Source organism: Montipora capricornis, chromosome 8 (assembly GCF_036669925.1).
Source record: "Montipora capricornis isolate CH-2021 chromosome 8, ASM3666992v2, whole genome shotgun sequence".
Taxonomy (NCBI): Eukaryota; Metazoa; Cnidaria; class Anthozoa; order Scleractinia; family Acroporidae; genus Montipora; species Montipora capricornis.
Window position 1 is genome coordinate 48946977 of NC_090890.1, and position 27500 is coordinate 48974476.

The 27500-nt window shown below is 37.4% G+C and overlaps 3 protein-coding genes across 5 annotated transcripts in view; 2 read left to right on the plus strand and 1 right to left on the minus strand.

Annotated features, from left to right (window-relative positions):
- Positions 1-18445, plus strand: part of LOC138060568 (transmembrane channel-like protein 7) — a 33041-nt gene extending 14596 nt beyond the window's left edge. For both annotated transcript variants that reach the window (XM_068906409.1, XM_068906410.1), the window contains exons 7-18: positions 3980-4127; positions 8644-8805; positions 9433-9575; positions 10515-10629; positions 10805-10914; positions 11899-12003; positions 13851-13926; positions 14150-14289; positions 15898-15930; positions 16064-16186; positions 16407-16485; positions 16640-18445. In XM_068906409.1, coding sequence (XP_068762510.1) covers positions 3980-4127; positions 8644-8805; positions 9433-9575; positions 10515-10629; positions 10805-10914; positions 11899-12003; positions 13851-13926; positions 14150-14289; positions 15898-15930; positions 16064-16186; positions 16407-16485; positions 16640-16720 — 1315 coding nt within the window. In that variant the 3' untranslated portion in view covers positions 16721-18445. The remainder of the gene's footprint in view (positions 1-3979; positions 4128-8643; positions 8806-9432; positions 9576-10514; positions 10630-10804; positions 10915-11898; positions 12004-13850; positions 13927-14149; positions 14290-15897; positions 15931-16063; positions 16187-16406; positions 16486-16639) is intronic.
- Positions 18446-19970: 1525 nt separating this feature from the next.
- On the minus strand, positions 19971-27102 carry LOC138060574 (uncharacterized). The gene is made up of 4 exons (XM_068906419.1): positions 26279-27102; positions 24262-24537; positions 22403-22669; positions 19971-21381 (listed from the first exon to the last, which is right to left on the minus strand). Exons 1-4 carry the CDS (start codon positions 26830-26832, stop codon positions 20604-20606), a joined length of 1875 nt encoding a protein of 624 aa, XP_068762520.1. The 5' UTR covers positions 26833-27102; the 3' UTR covers positions 19971-20603.
- An 86-nt stretch (positions 27103-27188) lies between these two features.
- LOC138060572 (uncharacterized) overlaps positions 27189-27500 on the plus strand; it is a 9072-nt gene continuing 8760 nt past the window's right edge. Inside the window, exon 1 of one of the 2 annotated variants that reach the window (XM_068906418.1) lies at positions 27189-27500. This exon is cut by the window's right edge and continues 484 nt beyond it. In XM_068906418.1, the coding sequence (XP_068762519.1) occupies positions 27299-27500 (202 nt within the window). In that variant the 5' untranslated portion in view covers positions 27189-27298. The other variant, XM_068906417.1, reaches the window with a different exon arrangement.

A 27500-nucleotide genomic window follows, 5' to 3' on the forward strand; every position in this document is an offset into this window, starting at 1 on the left:
ATCTCCAAAGTACGTGTTTATTTTTTAATAATAAACAATAGGTGAGAGACAAATTTTTAACTTTCTTTATAAAACTTGGAAATGATTTGTGTCTACCAACAGTTATATCAGAAGAAATACCTCAAAGGAGTTAATAAATAAAAAATATAAATTTCACCCCAACCTTTTTTAAAAAATAGTTATTAACAAAGTAAATTTTGTTACGGACGTTACGTAACGTCCGTAACGTTTACACAATCTTTTTCCATTCTTAAAAAAACTATTTAAAAGATTTCAAAGATATTTCTGCCACAAAGCTAAATATTCTTTAGAAACACTTTGGTAAAAAGCAGTCCCTGAAAAACTGCAATATTTTTCAAATAATGGTAACAAAACTTTGTTACGGACGTTACGTTACTTACGTTACAATTCTTGAAGCTAAGTTAAACATTTTAAAAAGTCTCAAGAACCCAAACATTACACTCAAAGACAATTTGTCTTTTATAACATTAACTTGTTGCATTTACATGTAACATCAGTAGAATTCTGGTTAAACAGTTATTTCTCTTGATAGTTTCTCAAACTTTCTTGTGTTTCCTTATAACTTTGAGATGTTTTTCCACGGCAGGAAGCTCTGGAATTTCAAAAGGCCCACTGATAAATTGGGGAACAGTTACTGGATCAGAGAAAATGTTTGAAAAGTGGACTCTGTCCACGTCATCTCGTCTAGGCCAATGGAAAGTACTGGCACTCTTTCTGTGCAGGAACTTGAATTCTACAAAACTGCCACTTTTCTTCATTACTCTCCCAAAATAATAGGTTTTGACATAATCAACTGCATAGTATTCCCCTGGTTGAATAGTTGGCGGTGGAATTGGGCAAAGGCTTTTCTGGTGTAACTCTTGGATCATCAGTTGCCTGCATGCCAGAACCTCAGTTTTAGGAATCATCACAGATCTAGTGGCCACACACCTTGCATATAGGCAACTGAAAATTCCACAGTCATAGGTATTATTCTGTTCTGGAATCTCATCAGGCCTGTTTGAATAGAAAGACCACTGGCTGACATCAGTCGACCGGTCAGCTTTCAAAAGAAGTGACACCATCACTTCCACTCGCTTTAAGACAGTCGGCTTAACAAACTGACCTGGCAAGCTGTCGAGCACTATGATACACATTTCCTGAGGAAACATCACTCCAAGGAACCAATGTTCACCCTCAGTATCATTGCAGGGAAAGAAAACTGCATCTTGTTTGAAAAGGTCATCTTTGTCTGTAAGAGGATCTTTCAGGGTCTGCCTTTGCACCAGCTTTTCAAATTCTTTCCATCGAAAAATTTCCACTTTAACACCCTTCTGAGCACTTTCAGACTTGACTAGCTGTAGATATGCATCAACAATAAAATTTGTAATCCACTTTGATTGTGTGGTTCCAGAAAATATCCATACCCCTCCCACGGAGGGTTACGGAAATTCCGAGGGGTAGAGGGGTCTGAAGGAGGCAAATTTCCGAAGGGGAGGGGGGTACGTAAAGAACATTTTTTTTTTTTCCAGAGGGTTTGAAATGCGATCGCATAAACACTTACGTACTTTTCCAATTGATTCTTCAAGGTAACCAAGAAAACTGGAAAATTCTATCTGTTGAAATAAACGTAAGATTCCTTGTCATATATTTTCCACTATTATTCCGCCGCCAGACGACAAGATAGCACTGAGAAACTCTCCTGAGCAGCACGTTCGACGTGAAGTAAAAAAAAAATTGCCGCCTTTTAAAGATCTTTGAAGCTTGTTTTTAGCTTGAACGCATCTGTTGCTTTTTCAGATGTTGATTGAGATCATTTGTTTATACTCATGTTATTCCCGTTCAGTACAAAATTCCCGCGAATTTCGATCCTTCGATAACCAGGTTATGAAATAGTTTCATCGTTATCCGTGTAGTTACGAGTTTGTAAATGTTAGCAAAGTCGATAATTTCAGTACCATAATTTAGTCCTGACGTATTTGTAGCCGTCGACGGCGATGAGAGACAGCGAAGGTTTCATTTGGTTTTACCGGATTGAATTTCACACATGAAATGTGAGACCAGATGAAAAATCCTAAGGAATAAAAAATGTACTGTCATTTACAAACTACAGAGACAAAGCGTATAACTTTATTGAAGTGTTCTTGCTGAAAGACAAAATTTAAGCGACATTTGATAAACAGCTGTTGAAAAAAACATGTTGCGTGACGGCTTATGATTCCCGCTGATAAGCGAAGTCAGTTCATAGCAGCACACACGAAAAATAATGTAAATAGTATGGTTCACAAATTATACTACTGTGGATAAAAATTACACCCGCAACATACAAAAATATCATGGAGATTAGCACTGAGGTATTTTCTCGAGTTTCGCTGTGACAGCAAAAATAACTCTGCAATACATAGTTTCCTGTGTGTGCAACGTAATTTGATATGTTGTTTTGACTACGCATAAATTTAAACTTCGACTGGGTTACAAAACGTATACGATAGACTTAAAATAGCGCCAACTTTCAGTTCTTTTTTTTGATTTTTTAATGAATTTACTTCTTTAATTGAACAGAGAAAGGTCAGCTAGTTGCCAGGACATTAAAGGGTTAAATAAGCTCAGTTGTTAGTTTGAACATTTCAAAGCGTCTGTGAATACATCTAGAATTTCCACAGTCGTTTTGGGAGAATGAAATTTTTATTACAGCTCTTATTACAGTCTCCTTTTTTCCAAGGGGTATGGGGGACCAAATGGAAAAATCATGGAAATTCCAGGGGTGGGGGGAGTAACGTGAAGCCCTCTGGAACGGAAAATCCAGTGGGGTGGGGGGTCAAACTGGAAAAAACCCTCCGTGGGGGGGGGGGGGTATGGATATTTTCTGGAACACACATTCATCTTCTGCAGCTTTTCCTTCGAGATCTTTTAAGTCCCTTATGTCAATTAAGGGATCACCCTTAAAGTCAATGGCTTTACTGATATTAGCTCTGCCATTAGACTGCTGAATGGAGGAATTTGGAATTCAGTGCACTGGTCATTAAGAATTGCCCTGATGTGGTCAGGCAAGCCTTGCTGTATCTGAATAATAATTTCCTCTTCATCAGTCATAGGTGTGTCAGCTGGTACTGTAGCATATGTGCACAATGGCATGTCATCTTCATCATCAGCAACATCGCCAGCACTACCACCATCACCACCACTCTCTTCAGCCTCACTGCCCCCACTGTTTGCAAAGAGCATGCTCAAAGCTGAGTACCTTATGTAAAATGCATGTAGTGTCCTTCATACTGTGTTGGGACATTTCATGGCTTTAACATAAAGTACCAACCAGTTTGATTTATAAAATGTTAAATACAAGCCTTTTTAAACTTATATGTCCAAAAAAAATGTGGCCAACAATACAAAAAAGCTCATTTATCGTGTGCATTTTATTATAATTCACACAGTGTAACGTCCGTAACATTGGCTGTAACGTCCGTAACGTTAAAGTTCACATAGCATTATATAATTACGAAAGCCGGTTTAAATGAAATGAAGCTTTTTGGTTCACACAACTACTATACTTCAAATATTTGGAGCAGTTCATGCAATAAGCCCCAATACTTCACAGGAATTTTTCATTAACACCAGTGCTCTGGCTCATGTGGTTGTTTTTTATGTAACGTCCGTAACGGTGTGTTTTTTGCCCTATTTTAAAATATAGGCCAGTCAAGTGGAAAACTTTTATAATTCAATTAATGCGTCAGTAGGCACAAACATGATCATCAATGTAAAATTAGACAATCCCTTCCTATCCTTTGCCTGTGCTAAATTAAATCAAAAATGACTCTGAATGTAACGTCCGTAACGGTGGAATTGCCCATCTACAGAGTTGACTTTATCTATTATACTCATCTTGCGATGGAAACTCATCTTACTGTATTACGTAAACACTTAGTCATGTATTTATTTTTCTTAATATGTTGTATCATTTTCAGTTGTTGTTCAATTGCAGCATGGCAAATTCATACAGGAATAACTACATTTATTCAGGAGATGAGTTTAGTTTCTTTTCTTCCAAAGTCTTTTGTTCTTGGGATTATGGAGTAACAGATAAAAGTGCATCACTACTGAAACACAAGAGTGTCTACAATGAACTGAAGGTTTGTGTCTGGTAGATTTCTGTTCCATTTCAAGCCTAATCTCTCCTGCAATTTAGGGAAATTTGTCCTCAGCACAATAATTTCAGTCAATATAAAGCACTATATTTTGTCTACCGTGTAAACAACTTGAAGTGTCTTGAGTTTAAATTATTATGCCTATTCATGCCTAGCCTGTATACAGGCACCCCCTTTCATCACAAAAAGTCATCTGTCATCACTTTCCCAGATTTTTTTCTCGGCAGGGCGGGCAGTTCACAGGCTAATTCATGCCAAGTTTAGAGGGTTGTTCGTTGGTCAGGCTATTCTTAGTTAAAATAGGGAGTTGGACTGTGAGCAGTCTCTTTTTTGTTCTAGAATCGTTGAAACGAAAGCGTACATGTAGGTTGAACTTTTAATGGCTAAACTTGCGGGTCGCAAATACCGCAGGCATTGGTAAGAGTGAAAAGAGAGGCTGCAATGCTTTGATATTGCATTTTAGAACCCCAGCGCTCATTCTGCCCACAGGTTTCTTTAAAAGCTTTATTAATGAAAGTTTCTTTGTTGCGAAAAGTGGTATCAAAGCTGTTGTGGTGACCGTGATTATTGTGATGCCATACTGCAAGGATGCTCCAGAAAATGCAAAATGCGATTATCGCTAAATTGTACAAATAGTACAAGGGGGGGGGGAGGGGTGGTTGTCTCAATGAAATTTTTTTCCCAGACCGGTCTCAATTTTCATACAGTTGTTTGCTTCTCAACTTGCAAATGCAAAAAAATAAATCTTGCAAATTTAAAGCACAAAATTAATGTTAATTTTTTGTGCTGGTTAGGCTCAATGTTCTGTTGCCGCTAGAGTCCAACCATTAATTTACCATAGTAGTGGCTGGTGATCGAAGCACAAGTTGTGGAAAGTAGACGAGTTTCTTTTTCAGCATTTCTCTCTCAATGGTCTTGGAAATGAACTTTTTTCATTTTTTATGAAGGGGAATTTACGGTTACCGTATTAAATCTACATGTATAATATTATTGTCATTATCGCAAATTCTGCAATATGCATCCTTGATACGTAGGGGATGTAGCCTTCTGGTGATGTGGTTGTCACGGGGGTCCATTTTATGAGCCAGTTTTGGAAAAACCAAAGGGGAGGGGGGGTTAGAGGAAAAGTCCCTTCCGTGTGGGGTATGGATATTTTCTGGAACTACACATTCAAAGATGGCCAAAATAATCAAGCAGTTGTCCACTGTCATTTGACCAGAAATTAAGGATTAAAATATCAAGCATGCATTCCTTGCTTCCATCATCATCTGTGGTAGTTGTGAAGACTTTTGCCAGCATGTGGCGAATTTAATACATTTGCTTTCCTTCAGTGACACTGCTTCCCTTTTCCTGGGATCATCTGTTGCTCTTTCACACAAGGAGAAAGCAAGTAACTTTGAAATCAAGCTTCTCAAAAATAAAGTTCAGGGGAAGCCTTTCTTCTCCCGTCGGTCCCTCCCTTCCATGCTGTTGTGCAAATTTTGTCTTCGGTTGTTGGGCTTCTGAAGGCTCACCGGCGCTGCTTTTTGATGGAAAATTGCCATAAATTGTTTTGAAGGAAATCTCCGTACATGGCAAAAATCCAACGTGGACGGCTTTTTATTATTTTGTTGCTGTTTTTTGGCGTGGAATCCTCGCGCATCATCTTTTATACCGTGTAGTGTGATATTTTTATGGGACTTTTATTTTGCGGATGAAACCTCAAAATAAAAGACTAGTGCTATATATAGTATTCAAGTTTTGTTGGCGAACAAACATTACACATAAATTATCGGCCCCAAATGATTATTGATTCCCACAAGACCAAATGGGCATGGCAGGCAGGATGATGAGTCAGCTGTCAATCTGTCATTGGGGTTCCAAAACGCAATATGGAACCATTGCAGCCTCTCTTTTGGCTCTAATAAATGCCCGCTGTATTTGGGACCCACAATTTCAGCTATTTTGACGTGTTCATTCATTTCAATGATTTAGAGCAAAAGACAGACTGCTCGCAGTCTAATATAATAGGGAGTAAAATTAGGGGACACTTTATTTTATTTTATTTATTTATATTTGCCACACGAAACTTTACAATGATAAAATCAACCAGTAAGAATATATAAATATAAATATATATATAAATTTTGACAGTGTAGCGAGGATACCCAATAGAAGCTAAAAGCTTATTAACACTGGGCACCTCGATCGATACAGTAGATCGTAAAACAAAAAAATAATAGCCGGTGGGTGAGTTTAATTTAGTGTCCTATCAAGAAGAAATTTTTTTGATGAGGTCTTAAAGTTAGGATAACTGCTGGACAAGGTCAAATTACGAGGTAGGGAATTCCAAACCTTGGGACCTTGATGTAGGATCGTAAACTGCTTAATATTAGTTCTGCAGTAATGTGAACAGTAATTGGCAGCATTCTGTGTATTATACGTATGAATTTGTTGATGAGTAGAGAAAAGATTGTCAAAAGTGTTAGGGAGGAAGTGATATATCGATTATGATAAGAGTACATAAAACAAGCCACAAGGAAAGCATTTATGTTTAAGATGTCGAGGATGTTAAGGCTGTAAAACAAGGGTCCAGTATGAGCAAAATAATCAACTCCACCTATGATTCTAACGATATGTTTCTGCAGGAGAAGAAGCCTGTTTAAATTAGAGGGATAATTTGAGGACCATACAATATTGCAGTAGTTAAGATAGGGATATACTAAGGTATAGTATATAAGGACAACAAGGATTTCCGAGAGAGATAAAAAGGAGACTTGCTTATAATTCCAATGGTTTTCGAGATCTTTTTGGCAACATAACTAATGTGGGACTTCCACGAAAGATGCTGGTCTACGAATATGCCAAGAAACTTCGTTACCTCGAATTGCTTTACAGAAACATTATCGAGCGTGATGTTATTATTAAAAGTGATGAATTTTTGTTTTCGGTGAAACAAAATAGAATTAGTTTTGGCGATGTTAAGTGATAGTTTGTTGGCTTTGAGCCAGTCCATTATCTTCATTAATTCATAATTCATAACAGCTATGGTCTGATTACGATCTTTGTGAGAATAAAACAGACAAGTGTCATCAGCAAATAAAAACGTTTTTACAACCTTAGGTGCATTTGGAAGGTCATTAATGTAGATAATAAATAGAAGAGGACCCAAGATTGATCCTTGAGGAACACCACATGTTATTGGCTCAGGTTGCGAACAAACAGCACCAAACTGTACAAACTGTTTCCTATTGGTCAGATAGCTGGCAATCCATTCAAGGGCAGGCCCTCGAATAGCATAGCGATCGAGTTTATTAAGAATATGATGATCAATAGTGTCAAACGCTTTAGAAAGATCAAGAAAAACTCCGACAGTTGTTTCTTTGTTATCCATCGAAGAGGCGATGTTATTGGCCAATTGAATCAAAGCCATAGACGTCGAATGATTCCTGCGAAAGCCAAACTGATTATTATGCAAAAGGTTGTAATCTGTCAAAAATCTATAAATTTGATTGTAAACTACTTTTTCGAAAAGCTTAGAAAAAGCTGGAAGAATAGAAATAGGCCGATAGTTTTCAAACCTTTCGGGATCACCTGATTTAAAAATCGGTAGTACTTTCGCCATTTTGAGGGCGTCCTGGAAACACCCACTCTCGAGAGAAAGATTAATAATTTCTGTTAAAGGTTCAAGGATCTTGTCAATACTGAGCTTAATTACTCGCAAGGGTATGTTGTCAACTCCAGGAGCTTTATGGAGAGCAAAAGTTTGTACAATTTCTTTAAGTTCGTCGCTAGTGAGAGGAAGAAACTCTAAGAGTTCGTGCGGTTGCCTGGTTAAATAATCATAATAGTTTGCAGCAGTTGGTGCTATTTTGGACGCTTGATTTAGGACCAATGTTAGAAAAGTATTTGCAAAAGTTATGAGCAATAGAGACTGAATCTGTAAGGCATTTACCATTATTCTTAAAGGAGGAAGGATAGGTTAATGTTTGTTTACATTTGTTAATAACCTCATAAATTAGTATATTCCAGGTAGCTTTAAGGTCAGTTTTGGAATTTGCAAGTTTTAGATCGTAGTAATTTCGTTTCACAGTTCGGATTAAATTAGTTAAGTGATATTTACTTATTAGTTATTACTTATTAGTTAAGTGATATTTACATGACAGTATGATGCAGAAATGGGCATCTCATTATTTTTCATACTTTAACTGTAGGTCACAGTTCTGCAAACTGATGCTTCTTTGTAGATCAAACTGCACTTGAAGTTACACCTTATAATTAATTGGTACAGTGAATGTACAGTGTACCTTTAATGTATAAATTTGTGTTGGTGATAATGACAGTAAGACAATAATAGTGACAGGGTCATCACGACACATTGACATCATGCAAAGGTGCAAACGTATGCCAACCAAATTATTATGTACCTTCAGACACCTGTGATATCTCTCAGTAATTTTTATCTCAAGGATTTTCTAACTTTATAATAGATCAACATTAATGCACAATCATTTTCATGTAGGAGATGATTGCAGAACAGAGTTACAATTATGAACAGACACTGGACGAAAAGTGCTCCTTATTTTGGCTTCGATGTCTCACCAACATCATTGTCATTGCCCTGATGTCAGGAGCTGGTTATCTGATTTACTTCTCAGCAGGCCTAGGTCTTTCACTAACAACGGTAGGAAATAACTGTATTCATGTCATACAGTTCATGTGATGGAGTTACACCTGTACATTGGTGTATTATCAGACTTGAAAATGTGTCACAATGGTTTTAATAATCATGTTAATATTTTTGCATGACTTGTACATGATTTTGTTCACTCTTAAGAACAATAACAATGTTATCACACATACGGTAACACTACTGCCTTACGATCACACTCGATCAATTCATACTCAGTCTGGTTGAGAGATGTGTTGAAGGAATGACAGAAAGTTGGAAAGATGACAACCTTCCCACATCTTGTAGACCTGCAAGACATCCATCGGGACAGGGGCCAGATGACTGTGTTTTGAAAAAATTCTCTTTTTCACCCGGCCCACCTGATGCGCCCATTCCCCGAGACCTCCACAATGGTGCACTCAGATTGGCCCGATTCGAAATCCCTGGGGGGTTAATCCTGAAATATAACAAAATCTGGAAGTGGTTTCTACTCGTCCTCCACTGTCCATTGATGAGTATGTTGATAAAGAGCAGTTAAAGCAGTTACTGTCAGTAGCTTTTGTCCATTGCTGATCATGCAGGACCACAAAAATTAATCAAACGTTAACAGATTGCCAAAACTGTCACTTCCTTTTCCAGGATAAAAATGATGTGCTGGAAAAACTGCTTCTTCCTTTGGTGGTATCAGGCATTAACCTTATTATGCCAATGGCATTTCGCATAATAGCAAGTTTAGAAAAATACAGGAGTCCTCGAACTACCATTAATGTTAATCTTGCAAGGTGTGTAGTCAGAACATCAGGCAAAACATTAAATAAATCTCACTGATAAGGGGCTGGAGCTTACTGTCATTGTTCTTGCTGCAGTTGGAGCTACATTTACTTTTACAACCATTACAGTGCGAGGCGCCTTACATGTACCGCGTCCAACCAACAAACTTTCACATTTGACAACTACTTGTAAGTACGTCAACTCAAACAACCCATTCAATGGTGTACAACTTGTACAACTGTGCGAACTTTGCAAAGAGGGGACTGGCCCGTGCCTGTTGATCAAATTTGCACACCCTGATTGGTGTATAAGTTTTAAAAAACTTTGTTAGGTGGCCACGGTAAGGCGTGTCGCACTGTAAGTTTGTTGTCAAGTGATTTGCCTCAAAAATTGGCCTTTTTTTCTTGGCTGAGTGCTGATTAAATTTTTATTCTTGACAGAGGCAATGAGATTTCTTTTAACAGTTCATCAAAAGATGTAAAGATATGCTGCCTTTAAGTCAATAAAAAAGTAATTATAGTTATTAATTTTGCAAGGCCACTGCTTTCACTTAAACAAAAGTTCACCTCCTGATCGGACTGTATATAAATTTTCAATATTCAGTGTACAAAATTATTTAGTTTACAATACATGTACTTTCATAGTTTTTATGGATTGAATGCACATGCACCAGTGTGCTAGCCAAAATTATTATGGCTAATGTGCATTCCTGAATGGGGAGACGTGCTAGTGAGTTTGAACTTTTGTGTTGCAGATTTACATGTAGGCAGAAAAATAATTATGAACCTCAAAATTGCCAAAGTTTGCTAAGAATTTAAAATTGAAATACTTGTAATAAAGAGGTCATTAGCACTTTTGAAATTATTTGCAACTTTTCATTAATTATAATTAATTACATTAATAATGTTAAGCACTTTTACCTCTATATTTTTTTGTCTTTAATTAATTAGGACTACAATGATGATGCTGGTAACGGTGACAATGGTTACATTGATGCTTTTCATTGACATACAAAGATGTCGCGGTGGCAAAGAACTTTCGATCACTGGCAGACAATGCGATAAAGTAAGCTAAACCCCCAAAATTGCGTTTTTCTTTATCTTTGTATAATTTCAAGAAGTCAGTTGACAATTACATTGTACATGTATAGTGTCTGCGTTACTCTATCTGTAAACAGGTTTCTTTTAGATTGGAAGATTTGATTTTTGCAAACATTATGTACATGTATGGATCTCTGTAGGACATTGTTAGATGTTGGGAGAATTATGTTGGCTACACATTCTACCGGCTTGTCATTGTGGATTTTGCTTTCCTGCTGCTTTCAACCTTCTTTGGAGAATTTGTGCGAAGGTAATCTATCACTGGTACATCTCGATAGACATGTACCGGTACTTTTTATTTTAAAATGCATTAGTAGTCTAGTATAGAGAATGTATCAGGGGCCAAGGTCTAAAAATTGGTAAAAAAGCCTTTTTCTTACAATTTATAATTATTAAAAGATTTAGCCATGCCTAAAGGCAGAACTCCCGTGTTATTTATTCTTACAATAGGTTAACCTGGCTTGAGCTTGCAATCCACTCAGAAGCAATAGCAATACTTGGTCAGCTGCCTTGAAAAAAAAAACAGCTGACCTAGATGAGCTTTAAATTTGAGCCTGATATGGGTCAGCAGATTCCTTGTTTTAACAGGTGTCAATTAACCTTAGCATTGGTGTCCAACATCAAAGTTGTTCTGGACAGCCAAAAAATGCAGGTTGCACTACAGAGTTTCACATTTGCATACATGGAAGGACGTGGACCTATGCCAGTTGTACAGTCCCAAAACCAAATTTTCTCGCTGATGAGTTACCAATTTTCTCATCAATGGTGCTCTTCGGAGCTCCGCTATCACCCTATAACCTAACCCTAAAACCAAAAGTGAAATTTCACTAGGCTGTGGCTAGTTGGCTACCGTTAGTCTCTAGCCCTGCGGTTTTTGAGGAGAGGGGTCGATTACCAGAATACCCAGAGGAAAACCTCTTGGAGCAGAGTAGAGAATCAATAGACTCGACCCACATTCTTTATGACTCAGATTCTGGGAATTCAACCAGGGCCACATAGGTGGGAGGCCGCCTGATAGATCTCACCACTGACTGCCAGCCCTTAACCCAGGTGCTATCACAGCACACAAGCGTGGATTTGTCTCATTAATATGAGTTGTCCAAATATTAATAATAATTACATACAGTAATCTTAAAAACCCTTGATTGATTCAGTTGTACATGTACACTTGCCAGATTACTTACTAAAATTATTAATACTCTATTACTGATTATAGCGAATTTCTTTCTAATAGGATAGTGGCTGTAAATATTCGGAGCTGCAAGGAAACACTTGGACCACCAGGCTTTGACATTTCCAGAAATGTCATAGACCTGGTATATGCACAATGTTTGTGTTGGTATGTGTTATGATTAACATTTTTGTTACACATCATATACACTTGCACAGCCAGATGAGGTTAACCTTACGAATACAGGGCCTTGTTTTGCATTATTAAATAAAATTAATTACTAACTGGCTCAGCAGCTTGTTAATCAAATATATTACTGGGTTGCCATAGGCGTGCAATCCAGTGAAAATATGAGCAGAATAATTCTGCTGTTTAATTTTTCTTCCTTTTCCGGAAAATAGAAAAGTTGTGCAATTAAAGTCTTTCCTGTGACTCCCCTGCTAAGTGTCTTTGTTCCTAGAGTCTTCTGCGTGTATCTTTGGTAGGTTTCATGGGGTAGTAGAAATCCGTAGATTCAGGTCTGGTATATTTTATCTGGTGGACACAGTACAAGCAATGGTGGCAAAGCCGATGCCGATGTAACGTGAATGGTGTTTTATTGGATCTTTAAACAATACAATACAATACAATTATACAGTATCTTAATGATTTTATTAACAAGATTTATTTGCAATGGAAATTAGAAAATTGTGGCATCCTGTAACCTCTCTGTTTAGTGGATGATATTGCGTAAATGTCAAAGAAATAGAATACATGTATGGACTACTGAAAGCTCTTCCTTCTTTGTTTTCTTTTTATACCCTACCTTTTTGTTTGTATATGTTATTTGATGTATTCAATAAAATAAAATAAAATAAAACGAAAAAACAATACATGTACGTTCACATGATCACAAGTTCGTTTTTGCGTTTCATAGATGTTTGGATTTTGAATTACAAACTCTGGTTTGATTGGCCACTCAACCTCATTGTGTAAACAGTTCATCCTGAAGTCAAAATTGTTTCATTTCGTTTCTGAGGAAACAAAACAAAAATAAGTACGTAGTGTTTCATTTCCAGACTGAGCAGCTGGGGATCATGAGAAATATGCCACATACAAGCTTGATCCTCTAGTCTGCTTCTTCCATTGTAGTTACCAGGAGTACTTATTGGATTTCCAGGCTTTTTTCTTTGTTTTGACGTTTTATTTTTGGCATTACTCTTGGGAAAATCCACTTTCAGCACCTTCAATACCACCTAAGTCAGTGCCCCCTGTTTTTGTGTAACATGTGCCACAGGCAACCCAGTTTATGCTCCTGGGCCGGGTTCCTGAAAGGTGTAATAACTCTATTCCAGGGATAAATGTGCCTTATTCCAAGCACATTTATCCGTGGAATAGGGTTATTACACCTTTCAGGAACCGGCCCCTGGAGCGTCTAGTGCGACGACAAGAGCGAATGGAATAATTGTTTTATTAAATTCCTTTAACTCAAAAAAATTGGAGATATGAAATATGAGCAAAAAAGAGAAAATCCGAGTGAAATCGAAAAAACTTGATGAAGATGCGATGTTGTATAATACCTTGTAGTCAGAGACATACATGTAGGCTCATCACAAAAACGTCTCTTGCCTTTTCGTGTACTGATCTAAACGTCGGAATTGATCCAAAGTTTCTACAAAAAAAAGATTTTGTTTCATTTTTGGCTTTATTCAGAGAGAGATTCCACTTTCCGGGGAAAGAGTTTTTAGCTTAGCAATGCTTAGCGCGATCATTTACCATGTAAGGTCAAACTAAGGTATATGAGCTGATCACCAAGATTGAGTGAACCAATCAGAGCACGCGAAATGCAGTATCTGAAGTTGAGAATTTACTAAATTACTATTCGACTAAAACAGTGGATAGCAGTGAAGATGTGCTCTTATTGGCTACTGAAACTTCTTGGCTCAGTAAATATCCACCACTAGCCATGCACCTCCACATCAGTGAATAGTTGTTAATTAATATCTAATATTACATGGTTCTGTTTTCAACCCAAGGATTGGAACATTCTACAGTCCATTACTTCCACTCATTCAGCTTATAAAGTTTCTGATTTTGTTCTATGTGAAAAAGGTAATTATAAAGTTAAGATACAAATGAATAATAATAATTATTATTATTATTTTAGAAGTATTATTAACATATTACCCTTTCTTTAGAGGTTTAAATAAAATTAAATAAAAACCCCTTAAGATACATTTACTCCCTGCATCTGTCATACTTCAGAATTAGAGTTGACAATTATTATAATAATTATTATCAAATATTATTACTTCATTCGTGTGTTGCTTTGCAGACCAGCGTGCTCATGAACTGTCGTCCATCCATGAGGCCTTTCCGGGCATCCAAAATGAACCTTTTGTTCCTCTTTCTACTGGCATTGTCCTTTATGCTGGCAATGATTGTCATTGGATACACCATCATGTCTGAAGACATGTAAGTGGTAAATGAACCCTGTGACGAAGCAAACAATAGCAACAATACCACAGACTACCCACATTTTTAAGGAAATTGTACCGGCTGTTGCTGACTCTCTGTGCAGGGTGTAAACTGCAGTTTGCAGGTTAGGGTTGCAGGCCATAATTGTTTTACCATAGCTGAAACAACCCAAACCTTTACTAATGCTAACATCACATTAGGCCTAAACACTATGCTTTAGATTAAGGGTGGTGGTACTTAACCACAGAAAGACAACGGTTTCTAAGGAAGTCCTTTAGTCAAAGAGCCCTACAAAACAGTTGCGTGGATTGTTCTCTGAAGTAAATTTTCAATGGAAATCTGACATCTCTTCAATGAGAAGGCCCATGCGCAACTAGCCCCAGTCCTTTGCCATGCGTTTCAGTTTTTTACTGGATGGGAAGCTTCCAATCATTTTCCGTAAACTGTAGCAAATCAAAGGAGGGCCTAATGACGTAAAGGTTTGGGTTGTTTCAGTCATGGTAAAACAGTGACCTGCAACCTTCACCTTACACCCCCCCCCTCCTGTCTCTAAGACCTTTCAAGGGGGACAGCAATATCACCTTTCATTGTCCATATTTTGCTCAGATTATCATTAAATTTTTTGCAGGAAATTGTTGCTGCTATTTTTTTTTACAAGTTCCTCAAAAATGGAATCTGTTGCCACAAGTTCTCTGTTACCTTCTAGATATTATTTTGTGAGCCACACAACATTCCCTGCAATGGTTATAATTTTTCTCTGCATGTACCTTTCATTCATGAACATTATCAATTTTCACATGCACAGAATTAGTGCTAACTGGCATTGTTCAAAGCTTTGTGGGGTATTCAAATCTCCATATGGGTCCATTGTTGCTAGTTTTAATTAAGGTGGCTCAAACCAGTTTCAACACTTTCAACCGAAGAGACCTTGTTATTAGAAGGATTGACACTTATCACGTAACAACAATGTTATGGTACCACATGAAACAATGATGGCTGAACAAGTTGCAGTAATTTTTGTGACATAACAAGTTACCATGGCAACAGGAAAGCCTTGTAAAAACACCCTATATTTTGGCTTTAGTTGCTAATATCTGAAAAGTGATCTGCAGGCCTAGATGAAACTCTCTGCAAAGTTTTAAAAAAATTCTGTGGGGCAGATTCAGAGCTACCTTAAAGTTTCAATTAGTTAAGGTGGCTCTGAATCCACTCCAGATTTTTTGCAACTGCATGGTTTGAGCCACCTTAAGGGTCATTCATGCTTGTCTGCTTTACCCTTTGGAAGGAATCATCTCTTCCTCCCTATTTAATTTTTTTTTGAAAGTTATCCCAAAATATACAGATTTTTTTAATGATGTAATTTGGATCAAACTGTTTCCATTTTAATGTTTGGTGAAATGTCACAAAGTGTCTAAGAGGCCACCTTGTCCTATCTATAAGAGATCATCGATGCAAAACACTGGAATCATAATTATTTCTTTAATAGTTGCATCCTAGTGTTTGGTTTCAACTACAGCACCTTTCTTGTCATCATTATCATCATCTGCGGCTTTCACCATTGCGGTTTTACAGTTCCTGAATGTAAAACGTATTTTACCTTTGCAGAACTTCTCCATCTAAACTTTGTGGTCCATTCAAGTAAGTTCCTTCTTAAGTTGTACATAATTTATAAGTTGTGTTCTTCTTCTGCAACTACATGTACTGTAAGGAAGCTGAACACTAATTATAATTGCCATCTTAAATCAATACATTAATTGTTCTCTTCATTTAGGGGTTTGGGCTCAATGTATCAAGTTGTCACTGACTTAGTGGAAGGGTTTCCTAATTGGCTGAGACAAGTTATCAGTTATGCATCATCAGCAAGTGTTATCGCCGTGGTGTTTTGTATTCTGGGGTAGGTATCAGAACAGTAACATTACTGGGCCATGACCAAAGTTAGTAACTTCCTAACCTCAATTTGAACCTCTTTCCCTGGGCTGTCAACTTGTTCTATCCTCTTTTGCCAAAGTACTGTAAAATAAAAAATTGAGACTCTCTGGTAGGCTCAATCTCATCTCGTTTTAAAATTTAATGGCAAAAATAATCCAAATATTTCTATCTTTTTTGTTTTACAGGGTTACTGTTTATTATTACAAAATGCTGAAGGATTCCAATGAAAAGAAGATCAAGCTACTCAAGGAACAGATTGCCATGGTGAGTTCATGTACAGTGTACATGTCTATAAACTTAATCCCAACCAGAACTGCCAAAATTGGAGAAAAATCTGATGTTGGCTAGATTATAGGGCCAAACTAAAATTAATGTACTGCAGCTCTTTTATTAACAATTCTCTTTTTTGGTTTTGCAGGCGGGCCGTGACAAGCTGTATTTAATAAAAAAACTCCAGAAGGGAATAACCTTGGCATTAGATCCCACTACTGGCGAATAATATTATTACACTGTATCTATATAATATTTCCATTGCCACTATCATCATTTACTGCCTCTGGGTGCGATACCCCAATCTCTTTACCCTGTCCCTTCTCTTTTCCTCCTGTATCGTCAGGAAAAAGACAGGTTGAAGTTGGTCTCATGACCACTCCTTCCTCTGAGCAGGTGTTTAACCTCCCAAAGCCAGGCTTCTGTGGGTATATGTTTATGGCCATCTGTAACTAGGGCCTCTCCATCGACAACTGCAAGCCTGGGTGAGAATGGTTTTATGAAGGAAAGGCTTTGAGATGTTTTAAGAATTAGGAGAGTCTTACACAAGAGCCACTACACCAAGCAGTAGCCGAACAACAATAATTTTCAAGAGATGCAAATAATCACTTATAATAGCCTTTTGTTGAGAGAAAGACAAAAACATTTTAGAGCACAGTAATCAATTATTAATCAGTTTTGCTATGAAAGTTTTCAATCATCACTATAAATTATATACAAAACTGGGCAATTTTGTGGGTGAGTGCTTAAATGCATGCAGACGTCTTAGAATTTACATCATTCATGGGTAGCCCTCTTACTTGCATTGTAAATTGAAGGTATTTATAATCAAAACACTTGACTACTGATACGAACTTTCACCAAATGAAAAAAAGCATTTTTTTTATTCAAGTTATATATACATGTAGAGTCCAAGAGTAGTTAAAATGATAAAATACTCTCTCTGAGTTATGTTATTATTATTAGTAGTTTCAGAATTTATTTAATAATGTAGACGCATCAAATTTTCCTACATTTCACCTTCATACTCCGTCAATTAATGTAAAATAGTAATAGTTATTGTGACAGAATTTTCTTAAAATTAATTTCAACTTTTATACAGAGTGGATGTTAAACTGTTGTACTCTTTCAATTACATGAAAACAGCAATCTAACAGGATTGATGTAAATAGATTGTTTACAATTTAGCAATTTAGTACCAAATTAATAAATTATTACATTAACAAAATATTTATAAAGTTACACTGGTGGTTAAAAGCGTTTCAGAAATTATTTACAATAAAAATGTTCCTGATGTTTCGGTCGCAATCACGGACCTTCTTCAAGGGAAGTGAGAGTAAAATTTTATACAAAAGCACAGATATAAACAAGACGCTGATAAAAATTCAAGATGTGTCACTTTTTCTTGTTAGCGAGAGTCAACCGGGACGACGGGACATTACTCCCCAAGGAGTATTTACACTTGACTCTAGCTAACAAGAAAAAATGACATATATTGAATTTTAATCAGCATCTTGTTTATATCTGTGCTTTTGCATAAAAATTTTCTCTCACTTCCCCTGAAGAAGGTCTGTGATTGTGACCGAAACTTCGGGAACATTTTTATTGTAAATAATTTCTGAAACGCTTTTCACCACCAGTGTAACTTTATAAATATTTTTTTAAATGTACCCACCTGGTGACAAACCCAGTTTTAATACAATTATTACATGTGCTGTAAGTGACAACTGTTGTTACAGTAAACTGTACAAAAATATAATTGTATTTGTTATTACCATTTTAATACAGTTAAGGGAAAACATGATAAAGTGCTACAGGCAAATGGAACAGCTACTGCATGCAGGTTAATGCTGCAGCAACAGAGGACTTTTTCAAAGTGGAACTTGTAGAAGTGTAGTTTGCTAGGCAATTTCTGTGATATGTACATGTAGAATAAAAGTAATGTTTTACTTGAGATGTGTATTTAATTTTTAATTAAGTCCACCAACACCATGTTGTATGCAAATGTTGGGTGGTCTTTGTTTTCACTCAGACATTGAAAGTCAATACTTCTGGTCACTAAAATAATTGTCAATGGAGAGAAAAACTCCAGGGCAATGATCTTAAGTTCAACTATATGCAGGCCACAGAATTTCAGTCAATTCATGCCAGCCTTTAGGGCGGGTCCTACAGTACAGTGTACAGGGATCCAGTTAATTTTTTCAAGTGGGGAGTTATGTAGACCATTTGACGGGTCACCCAGACAGTGGCAGCAGTGGCCCTTTGGCTGACACATTCATCTGTCGGGACGGGAAGCCTTCTTTGTCGGGTTATTGACCCGAGACCCGACTCTTATCTGGAACACTGGTGTAGCCCTCTACTGTCACAGCAAAATCAGTTTGCAAGCTAATGTGATGTCATTCAAGTCACATGATCAAAATGATTTTGCATTGATGAAAATGATTTCGCCATGACAGTTGTGGGCCACTGTACTACCCAATGTTATTGCCTTAGTTTTATCCTCACTGGTCATGAATTAAAGTCCACTATGAAAAGAAAAGTAAGCAAGAAAAAAATAAGAAGTCATAGACCTTATTCATAAATGGCGGCCAATAATTTTATAATTCTTTTGTCGAAGTGCAAATTAGCCTACCAAGCCTCCATACCATACAATGAATTGAAAAGAATTCTTGCTCTAAAATGAGGCTGTGTTCTGCAAAAGTGAACGCTTTTAAACATTCTTTTTTCGTGAGGATCATTCAGGAATGGAATAACTTACCCCACCACAAATTCAAATATAATCTGAAAACGTGGATGAACATTAGTTGAAGGATTTATCCACTGCTTCTTATCTGATGCTTTTTTTTATCCTTTTATATTATATATATATATAAATATTTTAAGAGGAAAAAGGACGCAACTACATTTCCTCTTAAAATATTTATTCCGCTCTGCTTCAACGTATTGAGCACTGTTCCACGAGAAAATCGACTTACAGACTCCCTATTATATATATATTTATATCATATGCACGCTTTTTCCTTTTAGTACCAATTTTAACTCTTTTTATCACTTGTATTTTAATATCAATTGTCGTTAGGAAGGAGGCCCTGTAATAGGGATAACCTCTGGGTCCTCCGTTTCAGGATTGGTCATTCTGAATAAAGTATTATTGTTATTGTTGGTAGGCTAATTTGCACGTGGACAAAAGAATTATAAATGTGACCGCCATTTATGAATAAGGTCATAATTGTCAAAAGTCAGATCAAGGAGGGAGTATTGCTGGTACATACAGTGGTGAGAGCACTCACCTCCCACCAGCGTGGTCCAGTTTCAATTGCGAGACTCGGTGGTACATGTGCTGAGTTTGTAGGTTCGCTACTCTGCTTCACGAGGTTTTTCTCAGGGGACTCCGATTTGATTTAAATGTGCACAGTGTCCAATTAGTGTCCCAGTGCTATAAGACTTGAGACTATTAAATAAAGCCCATTATTATTATTACAATCATGTATTTGGAGCCACAACCAGAAAGGTTTCTGTTTCATTGCACCACTATGACAACCATGAGTAATTTAAATTTATGCCCTTGATAACTTGGCAGAAATCGAATTTGCAAGCCACAGCTGCTGGCAAAAGATGCCACCAAAAGAAACTGAGCTCTTTGCATCTTTTACTTCTGGGAAACCATGAGCGAAACAGCCCAAAATAGAGAGCACTCGTGTTCTCCATATTCTTCAATCACATTCACCAATTCAGCTAAGGCTTTTGAGAAGATTAAAAAAAACACACACGCACCCTAGATGTCACTTAAGACACTTTTGTCCAGAGCCCATGAAGTGAATGAAGAATGCTTTGAAATTTTTAAGACACTTGCAATGATTCTTCTTTCTTAAAATTAATTTTTATTTTTGTTCATTTTTCTGTGCTCGACTGATTTCATTTTGCATGACAATGCCTTCCAACCCATTGACCCCTGGGAGTGAGACTTAACATGTTGATCGCCAGATGAGTTTACTCAGCAGCTGGGGGGAATCCTAGGGTGTTTCAGGAGTCAGTGGGTTACAGTACAAGTAAGCAACCAAAACCTATGTCCCCTCCATTTAAAGTGGAAACGTTTTCCAGCACCTTCATGATCACATTTTCAGGGCTGACTCAAAGCCCAACATAAAGGCTAAGCTTGACTTGCATATAACTGACAGAGAAGCTGGCGATGGGGACCAGTATTTCCTTAACTGTGCTTTTAGTAATCCAGCATCATCATCACTAATGTGCCCACACAGGCAATCAAGATATGGAAGCAATCTTTCACTCTTGACAAGCTGCTGATTTCCACTTGAAGTGAGCATGTGTTGCAGTGTAAATAAACCCAACTTTTGAGTTTGTTTCGACCCAAGCATCGTCCTTTGTTTGTTTTCCGTTACATTGCCAGAAAGACTGTGATCACCCGTTGTGCCACCAGCTGTTGAATCCAAGTTTCCAGTTCCTTGCACTGGTTTCTCTAATCCAGTTTTCTTGTCAGGAAACGCATGGCTGCCCAATTGCATGTCTGCATCACTCATGTCATTAATCATGCCTTTCTCGGAAAGTAAATTTGGACCATCCACGTCATCTTGGATGCCATTCCAAGTTGCTTGGCATTCATTTTTATCTTCACCCTTTTGTTTTTTACAGTCAATTTCCAAGAAAGAATTGGTACAGCCTGTTACTTGTCGACCTGAAAATGCCAGGCTTACGAATGGAGTTAAACTGACCCACACGTAATTGTGGTTTTCTTCCCACTTCGAAACATCATCTGGCTTATGCTTTGCTAAAAAAGCAGCGATGATCTTGTCAATGCATTCTGCAGTTTGTGGGTCCATACAAACCAAAGCTGATGCCCTTGTTCTTGCCAGAAATAGTGTGCAATAGTAACTGGGGAGGAAAACAAAAACTTCAATTATTACATCATTAATAATAGTCATTTATTATCCACCTACTGTAAGTGGAGGTGAATAGTGGACCGTGAAGCAGCAGTACCCTCCACTTCCACCAACACAGTGGTACAGTGTTTGTTTAAGTATATTATACAATACATACTTTAATAATTGACCACTCCCCATAGGGGCTTTTCAGAACCAATGAAACACAATCAACGAAATGACAGAACACAACAACAACTGTTAAGAATCCCAACTGGCCGGAGGCAAACCAGTTGGCTATTTACAAGTGCAGCCGGGAAGTTGAACCAGGGACTACAACTGTACCAGGAACAAATTCACCAAGTGATTAGAACAGGTCTTCAACCCAGGATCTCCGGATCTCAAGGCAAGCGCCCTAACCACTGGGCCACACTGCCTCCACCATACTTAGGTGATCATTGAAAATTCTTTGCACTGGTTGCACTAGACGTGATTATTACCCAATAATCACCAGTAACTGTTTTTTTTCCAAAATGTCCACAAGCCGTTTTTTTGAGGTGAGAGACGAAGATAATCCCCTTAATACTACAACAATTACTGTATTATTAACCTTGGTGAATATCACTGAATAAAAACTTTAACTTTGGCACCGACTTTTTCTCGGTTTTTATTCACCGATATTCACCTTGCCTTCAGTGAATAATAATAATTATTGTTAATGAATAAATTATTTTAATTTGTAAAACGTGGTCAGAAATTTCAAATCTCATGTGCCACCTACTGGGAAGTGAATAGTGCTTGGCTAATCACCTCTTAGTTAAATAGCCAATAAGTGTGCACAGAGAGCACTATTTACACGTACTTGTCTGGCACATGTACCATGTATATACTAATGAGAATTATCCAGTGAAAATGTCATTTTTCAGTGGTAAGATCCATGACTTACATGTACTAGGAAGTTGGTATTTTAGGCAGACTGTGCCCTCCTTGAAATTTTTTGCAATGTACATTGTATAGCAAAACTGTCCTCTCACCTGAGTGCCAAATCACCATCTGGTAACAGATTCACCAAGTTAATCATTCTTTTGTGCATACCAGACTCAACCAAAATCTTTGGCGTTCGCAAACTGCAAGCACAGCAGAACAAGGTGTTTGCAGCAATCTGGGCAGAGTATGTATTGTAGGTGGGAATGTGTGTGCTGGAAAATGATTGGAAATGGCTTCCCACCATAAACATGAGCTTAGCAACAGTGTCAGGACTCTGCGATATGACTTCTTGGCAATCTGGAAACTCTGCATATCTGCAGGAAATAAAGATAACATCTCCGGAAGTTTAGGGTGCTGAGAGAGAAGATAACTATTCGTTTAACATTCTAGCTTGGTAGCATAATTATGCAACTACCTGTAGAACCAAAGTCAGTGCTACAAAAGCATTGCATTGCAACACAATAAAAATTTCATTATTATTTTGAGAGCTAGTGGTAATTCACAAGGCAATCATTTCAAACTTTTACATTTAAAATGCACAGAAACTGCCCAGAAATAAACAGGTACAGGCCTGCAACAGGTGGCCATAACAGATTTTTTTAAAAAATGTAACCAATATTGTGAAATGTGTACACTTTGCTCATCACCAGTGCCACTTAATTCAGGTCATCTATTGAAGAAGATTTCTTCCAATACATGTACTTCCCCAGTTGTCATCTAATGTGAGCTCGCCATGCACTATGCATTTCCCGTATACTGTTCAAAGGTTTCTGTGTATTATTTCATGACAACGTTGTAATTTTTTATGGTCGGCAGATTCAAATGGTTAATCACCTTTATAAATATTGATGAAAATTTGACAACCCATGGTACAATCCATTCCCTCTACTGTAGATTCATATAACACTCAAGTTTTTTAACATTTTTCTCTTCCTTAAATGATACCTGTTAATAAATGAATAATAATAAATTATTATTATTATTATTATTATTATTATTATTATTATTATTATTACTATTAATGAACGAAATGATATATGAAATGAATTATAACACTGAACTGTGGATATGAAACTAAGTAAAGCTATCATCCTCACAATTATGGACAAAATTTTAGAAATTGCATAGAGAAGCCTGAAAATTCAGGACTTCAACCGGGTTTGAACCTGTGACCTCATGATACCAGTGTGATGCTCTAAACAACTGAGCAATGAAGCCACTGATGTTGGGAGCTGGTCATTTGAGGGGTTTTAATGTTCCCCTGAGGAATGAATCAATGAATGAAATGATACAGTATGTGAAATGAATCATGTAGTGAACTGCAGATATGAAATCAGCTCTAGGATCCTCTAAGTTATGGACGCAATTTTAGCAATTCCATAGAGAAGCCTGAAAATGTCAGAGGTTTCATACATGTAGCTCAGTTGGTTAGAGTGTCACACCAGTATTGCGAGATCACTGAATTTTTCAGGCTTCCCCACGCAATTGCTGAAATTGCGTCCATAACTGCGAGGATCATAGCTTTACTTGATTATTATTATTATTATCATTATTATTAGCATTTGCTTTGTTACACTCCAGCATTGTGACGAAATGAAGTAAGACCAGAGCAAGCAAACAATTTTACCTAAAGCTGTATGATCGTTCTATCATATTCAGATTCTGATACCATGTACCACTTGTGTCCTCTACAGAAACCCTTGATTTACATGATTGTAGTTATTCTAACTTGCATCATACGCAAGTTGTTAATTTTTTGGGGTTTTTTCATGTTAAGCAGTTGTTTGACATGAAAAGAAGAGGCACAGGGACGACAAACCCAGATTTGGTAAGTTTACTTTTAATTAACTGTTGATATTATTATCAGAAAAATTATAATAATAAGAATTATTATAAATTATCTTACTGAACGAGGCAGCCCACAGCAGTTTCATTAATGCTTGCAACCTCAAAGTATTCATCGCTGGGCAAGCTGTGTGCATTCGGGTCCAACAACAATGCTTTCATAACTAACTGCAATCCTCCCTTTTGCAGCACTAGCCTACGATCATGTAGGGTCTCAGAGAAGTTCCACAAAAGGCTCAAACAGTGCATTTGCAGGACCATTTGTTCATTGTTTAATTCTTTCAGCTCCTCTGCTAGTTCACAAAAGTCTTTGTCTTTCAACTTTCCCAGTAGTTTCCTGTAAAAAAAATTAATAACTTTATTGCAAGTAAAATTATTGTTTATCCATTACCAGTACTATGTCATTTTAATGAAGAGAATAAATTTAGAGTTGTTATAGTGTTTCTATAGAGTTATAGAAACACGAGTGAAAGTTTGGGAGAATCAGAAATGCTGTGGCAGCACGAGCTGCCGTTGAGTGTTTCCACAGCTTTTTCGAGGCCCCCACTTGCTTTTCCCACGCAGTTGTTTTTGTTTTCCCGACTATCTGGGATCCTGGAACAGGCTAAGACCTTATTGAAAAAATCATGAACACTATTTGCAAACTGCACTACCACACGTACACAATGCATGCCTATTTTTATACAATACTCTGAATTTCGAGTTCTCAGAAACTTCCGTCATTCATTTTTTTAATTTTGTTGTAATATTTAACTGAACAGTTATATTTCATCTGTCGGGTCGGAAATCCTTCTTTGTCGGGTTATAGACCCGAGGCCCGAGCCCCGACTCTTATCTGGAACACTGCTGATCAATCCCTTCACTGAAGAACCATAAGATTTCTTTCAGTAATGAAGCAAAAAATGGACAACAAGCTTTCTTTCAAATAATTCTTGACGAACAAGAATAAATCAAATATTTTCAAATTGCTTTTCTACCTGAAGACTGTGCAGAGTTGAGTGCAAATGAATAAAATTATAAATAGCCAGAAAATTGTAAACACACACCCACTCAAGGTATTCGATTCCTTCTCCCGTATCTAATGCGAAACAGCTTGGTTTCAGTGTAACATCACAGTTAGTAACATATTAACAAGAATTCGACAAAGAGTTAATGTGCGACTAAATTTCTTGATGTGTGCGTTGCATAATGTTTACATTGTATCAAGCTTCCACATCAGGCTGGAGTTGGGCTGATGGATGTCATCCTCAAGGCAGGCAGTTGGTCCAATGCCCAGATGTTCGCCAAACACTACAATAAACCTCTTGTCAGAAACTTTAGTACTTCCGTGCTCTAGCGCTTCCAAAACCCAGTCATTTCATAGCTTATTATGTCTCATGTAGTTCGCTTTGCCTTTTCATGCACCAGTGGCAAAGTCGTTGCATAAATACATGCATGTTCTCTTTTTTCACTGTGTATCGTCTTCTCTCTACCAGGCCCTGCCTGCCATTTATGTAGCACTTCGAGGGCTTTCAAATCTCATGTAACCAGTAGTGACTCTGACTGATGACGAGGGAGAATTATAAAATTAAACAAGACTTACAGTACCTAAGTGTTTTTTTTATATTTCCAATCAAACATTGTCTTAAGGTTAAGTCTTGTCTAATTATTTTTATAGTTATGTGAAGCAGAGAAGACTAGAGAGTCAAACCATTTTCAGATGTCATTACAAAGGCAACACTTTCGTTTCAGTTATTTAAAGACCCTGTGAGTTGGTCTGGTTGCAGTCAAACTTACAAACTCCTGTTTGGCATCCCTGTGCTCAACCAACTGAGCCTCTGGTGCACGGTTAATCTTACAAGATGGTGGCATAACATCCAAGATGCACATTTAATAATGTTAAATCACAGCAACCTGTGATTGGTAGAAAGCGGAACCCTAGAAAACAGCATAATTATACCACACATCTCAAACCAATCACAGATCGCTGCAATTCCTGCATTAATAGCTACTTGTCATCAGACTTATTAATTTATCACCCGCAACCTGAAATTTTTTACCCTGCATGCTATTCCTACTGGTACAGTGTGCTCGCTCACCTTGAGTGTGGTTTCTCTTCCATTCTGTATCTTTTACCAGAAAATTTCAAAACCTCCATGAAGGCATCAAAGCCACCTTCTTGGACAAAGTAATGACGATGAACCACGGACTGGGCATTTTTCCAAGGAATAAAGAAATTGAAAGACAAATTTTCCAAGGCTCGAGCAATGTTGTCATAAGACACATAAGAAGTTCTGAAATCTTTGTTCAAAGAAACTGTCAATAGTTCGCTTTGAGTCTCGTTGTTTATTTCCTTTGCAAAATCCTTAATCTCTTGCAAAAAACTTTTCATGTCCAAAATATTGCCTTGTGTTGAACAAGATACTGAAACAGTGTCCCCTTGACGAAAATAAAGCTTCTTGAGTGGAAAAGAATCGTCGTTGAGTTGTCGCCCTTGGTATGAAAGGACTTGATCACAGAGAGGGACCCGAATTTCGTCCTCTAAAATCTTCTTTAAATTTTTCACGCACAGATGGTCCCATTCGTTCAAGGCAACCTTGATACATTCTGTCTTGCCAGAATCCAAGCAGTTCAATTTTACATAAAGTTCCATCTCTAACGAAGTACCAAGACGGTTGAGATAAATACATGTACTAACTTAAGTATTCATCTCAGTTATCGGTCTCCACGTTCACTCACACCGGTTACCCTCACACCAGATCTCTGTGTTCACCTAAAAAATTGCGCATAGTAATAAAAACTGCAGGGAACATTATCATTCCCTAAATTTGTACATAGTTACTCCACTAACTATGATTTGTATGCCTTTTTGATCCGTTTTGAAGGAAGCCAGAATAAAAGCACAGCCATGATCCTTCCTTCTAAACAAGTCCCATAATGCTGCACTGTACAAAAAAGTGGACTTCGACCTCAAGATAAGCTCGGAAGGTCGTAGGTCCGACTCTTGCAAAGGAAGACTCGGATTTTTTCCGAGTATCCCCGAGTCACCAACGATAAATTGAAATTCGTTCTCAGTGTGGTACAGAACTATCTTGAGGAAGTCAAAAGAGGAAGTCGACATGGCACAACTCGTGAGCGAAGAGGCCAAAACTAAACCGCAAAGTGCTGGTACAGAGAGTTCCTCTACAATGCTGGAATCAAAACGCGTGGAAATGAACTCAGATGGAAGTTGTGCTAAAAAAAATGACATGAAATTCTACGTGTATTACAAATGTGAAAACGACGGAGTTTGTGGCCAAACCAAGCTAAGCTTCTCTGAAT

Excerpts from the sequence above, each read along its gene's own strand:
- LOC138060574 (XM_068906419.1), bottom strand. The coding sequence starts at position 26,832 with ATGGAACTTTATGTAAAATTGAACTGCTTGGATTCTGGCAAGACAGAA. Across the intron at positions 24,538-26,278 it reads GAAGAGAAACCACACTCAAG|GAAACTACTGGGAAAGTTGA; the intron begins GTGAGCGAGCAC and ends TTTTTTTTACAG. Across the intron at positions 21,382-22,402 it reads GATGGTGATTTGGCACTCAG|TTACTATTGCACACTATTTC; the intron begins GTGAGAGGACAG and ends TTTCCTCCCCAG.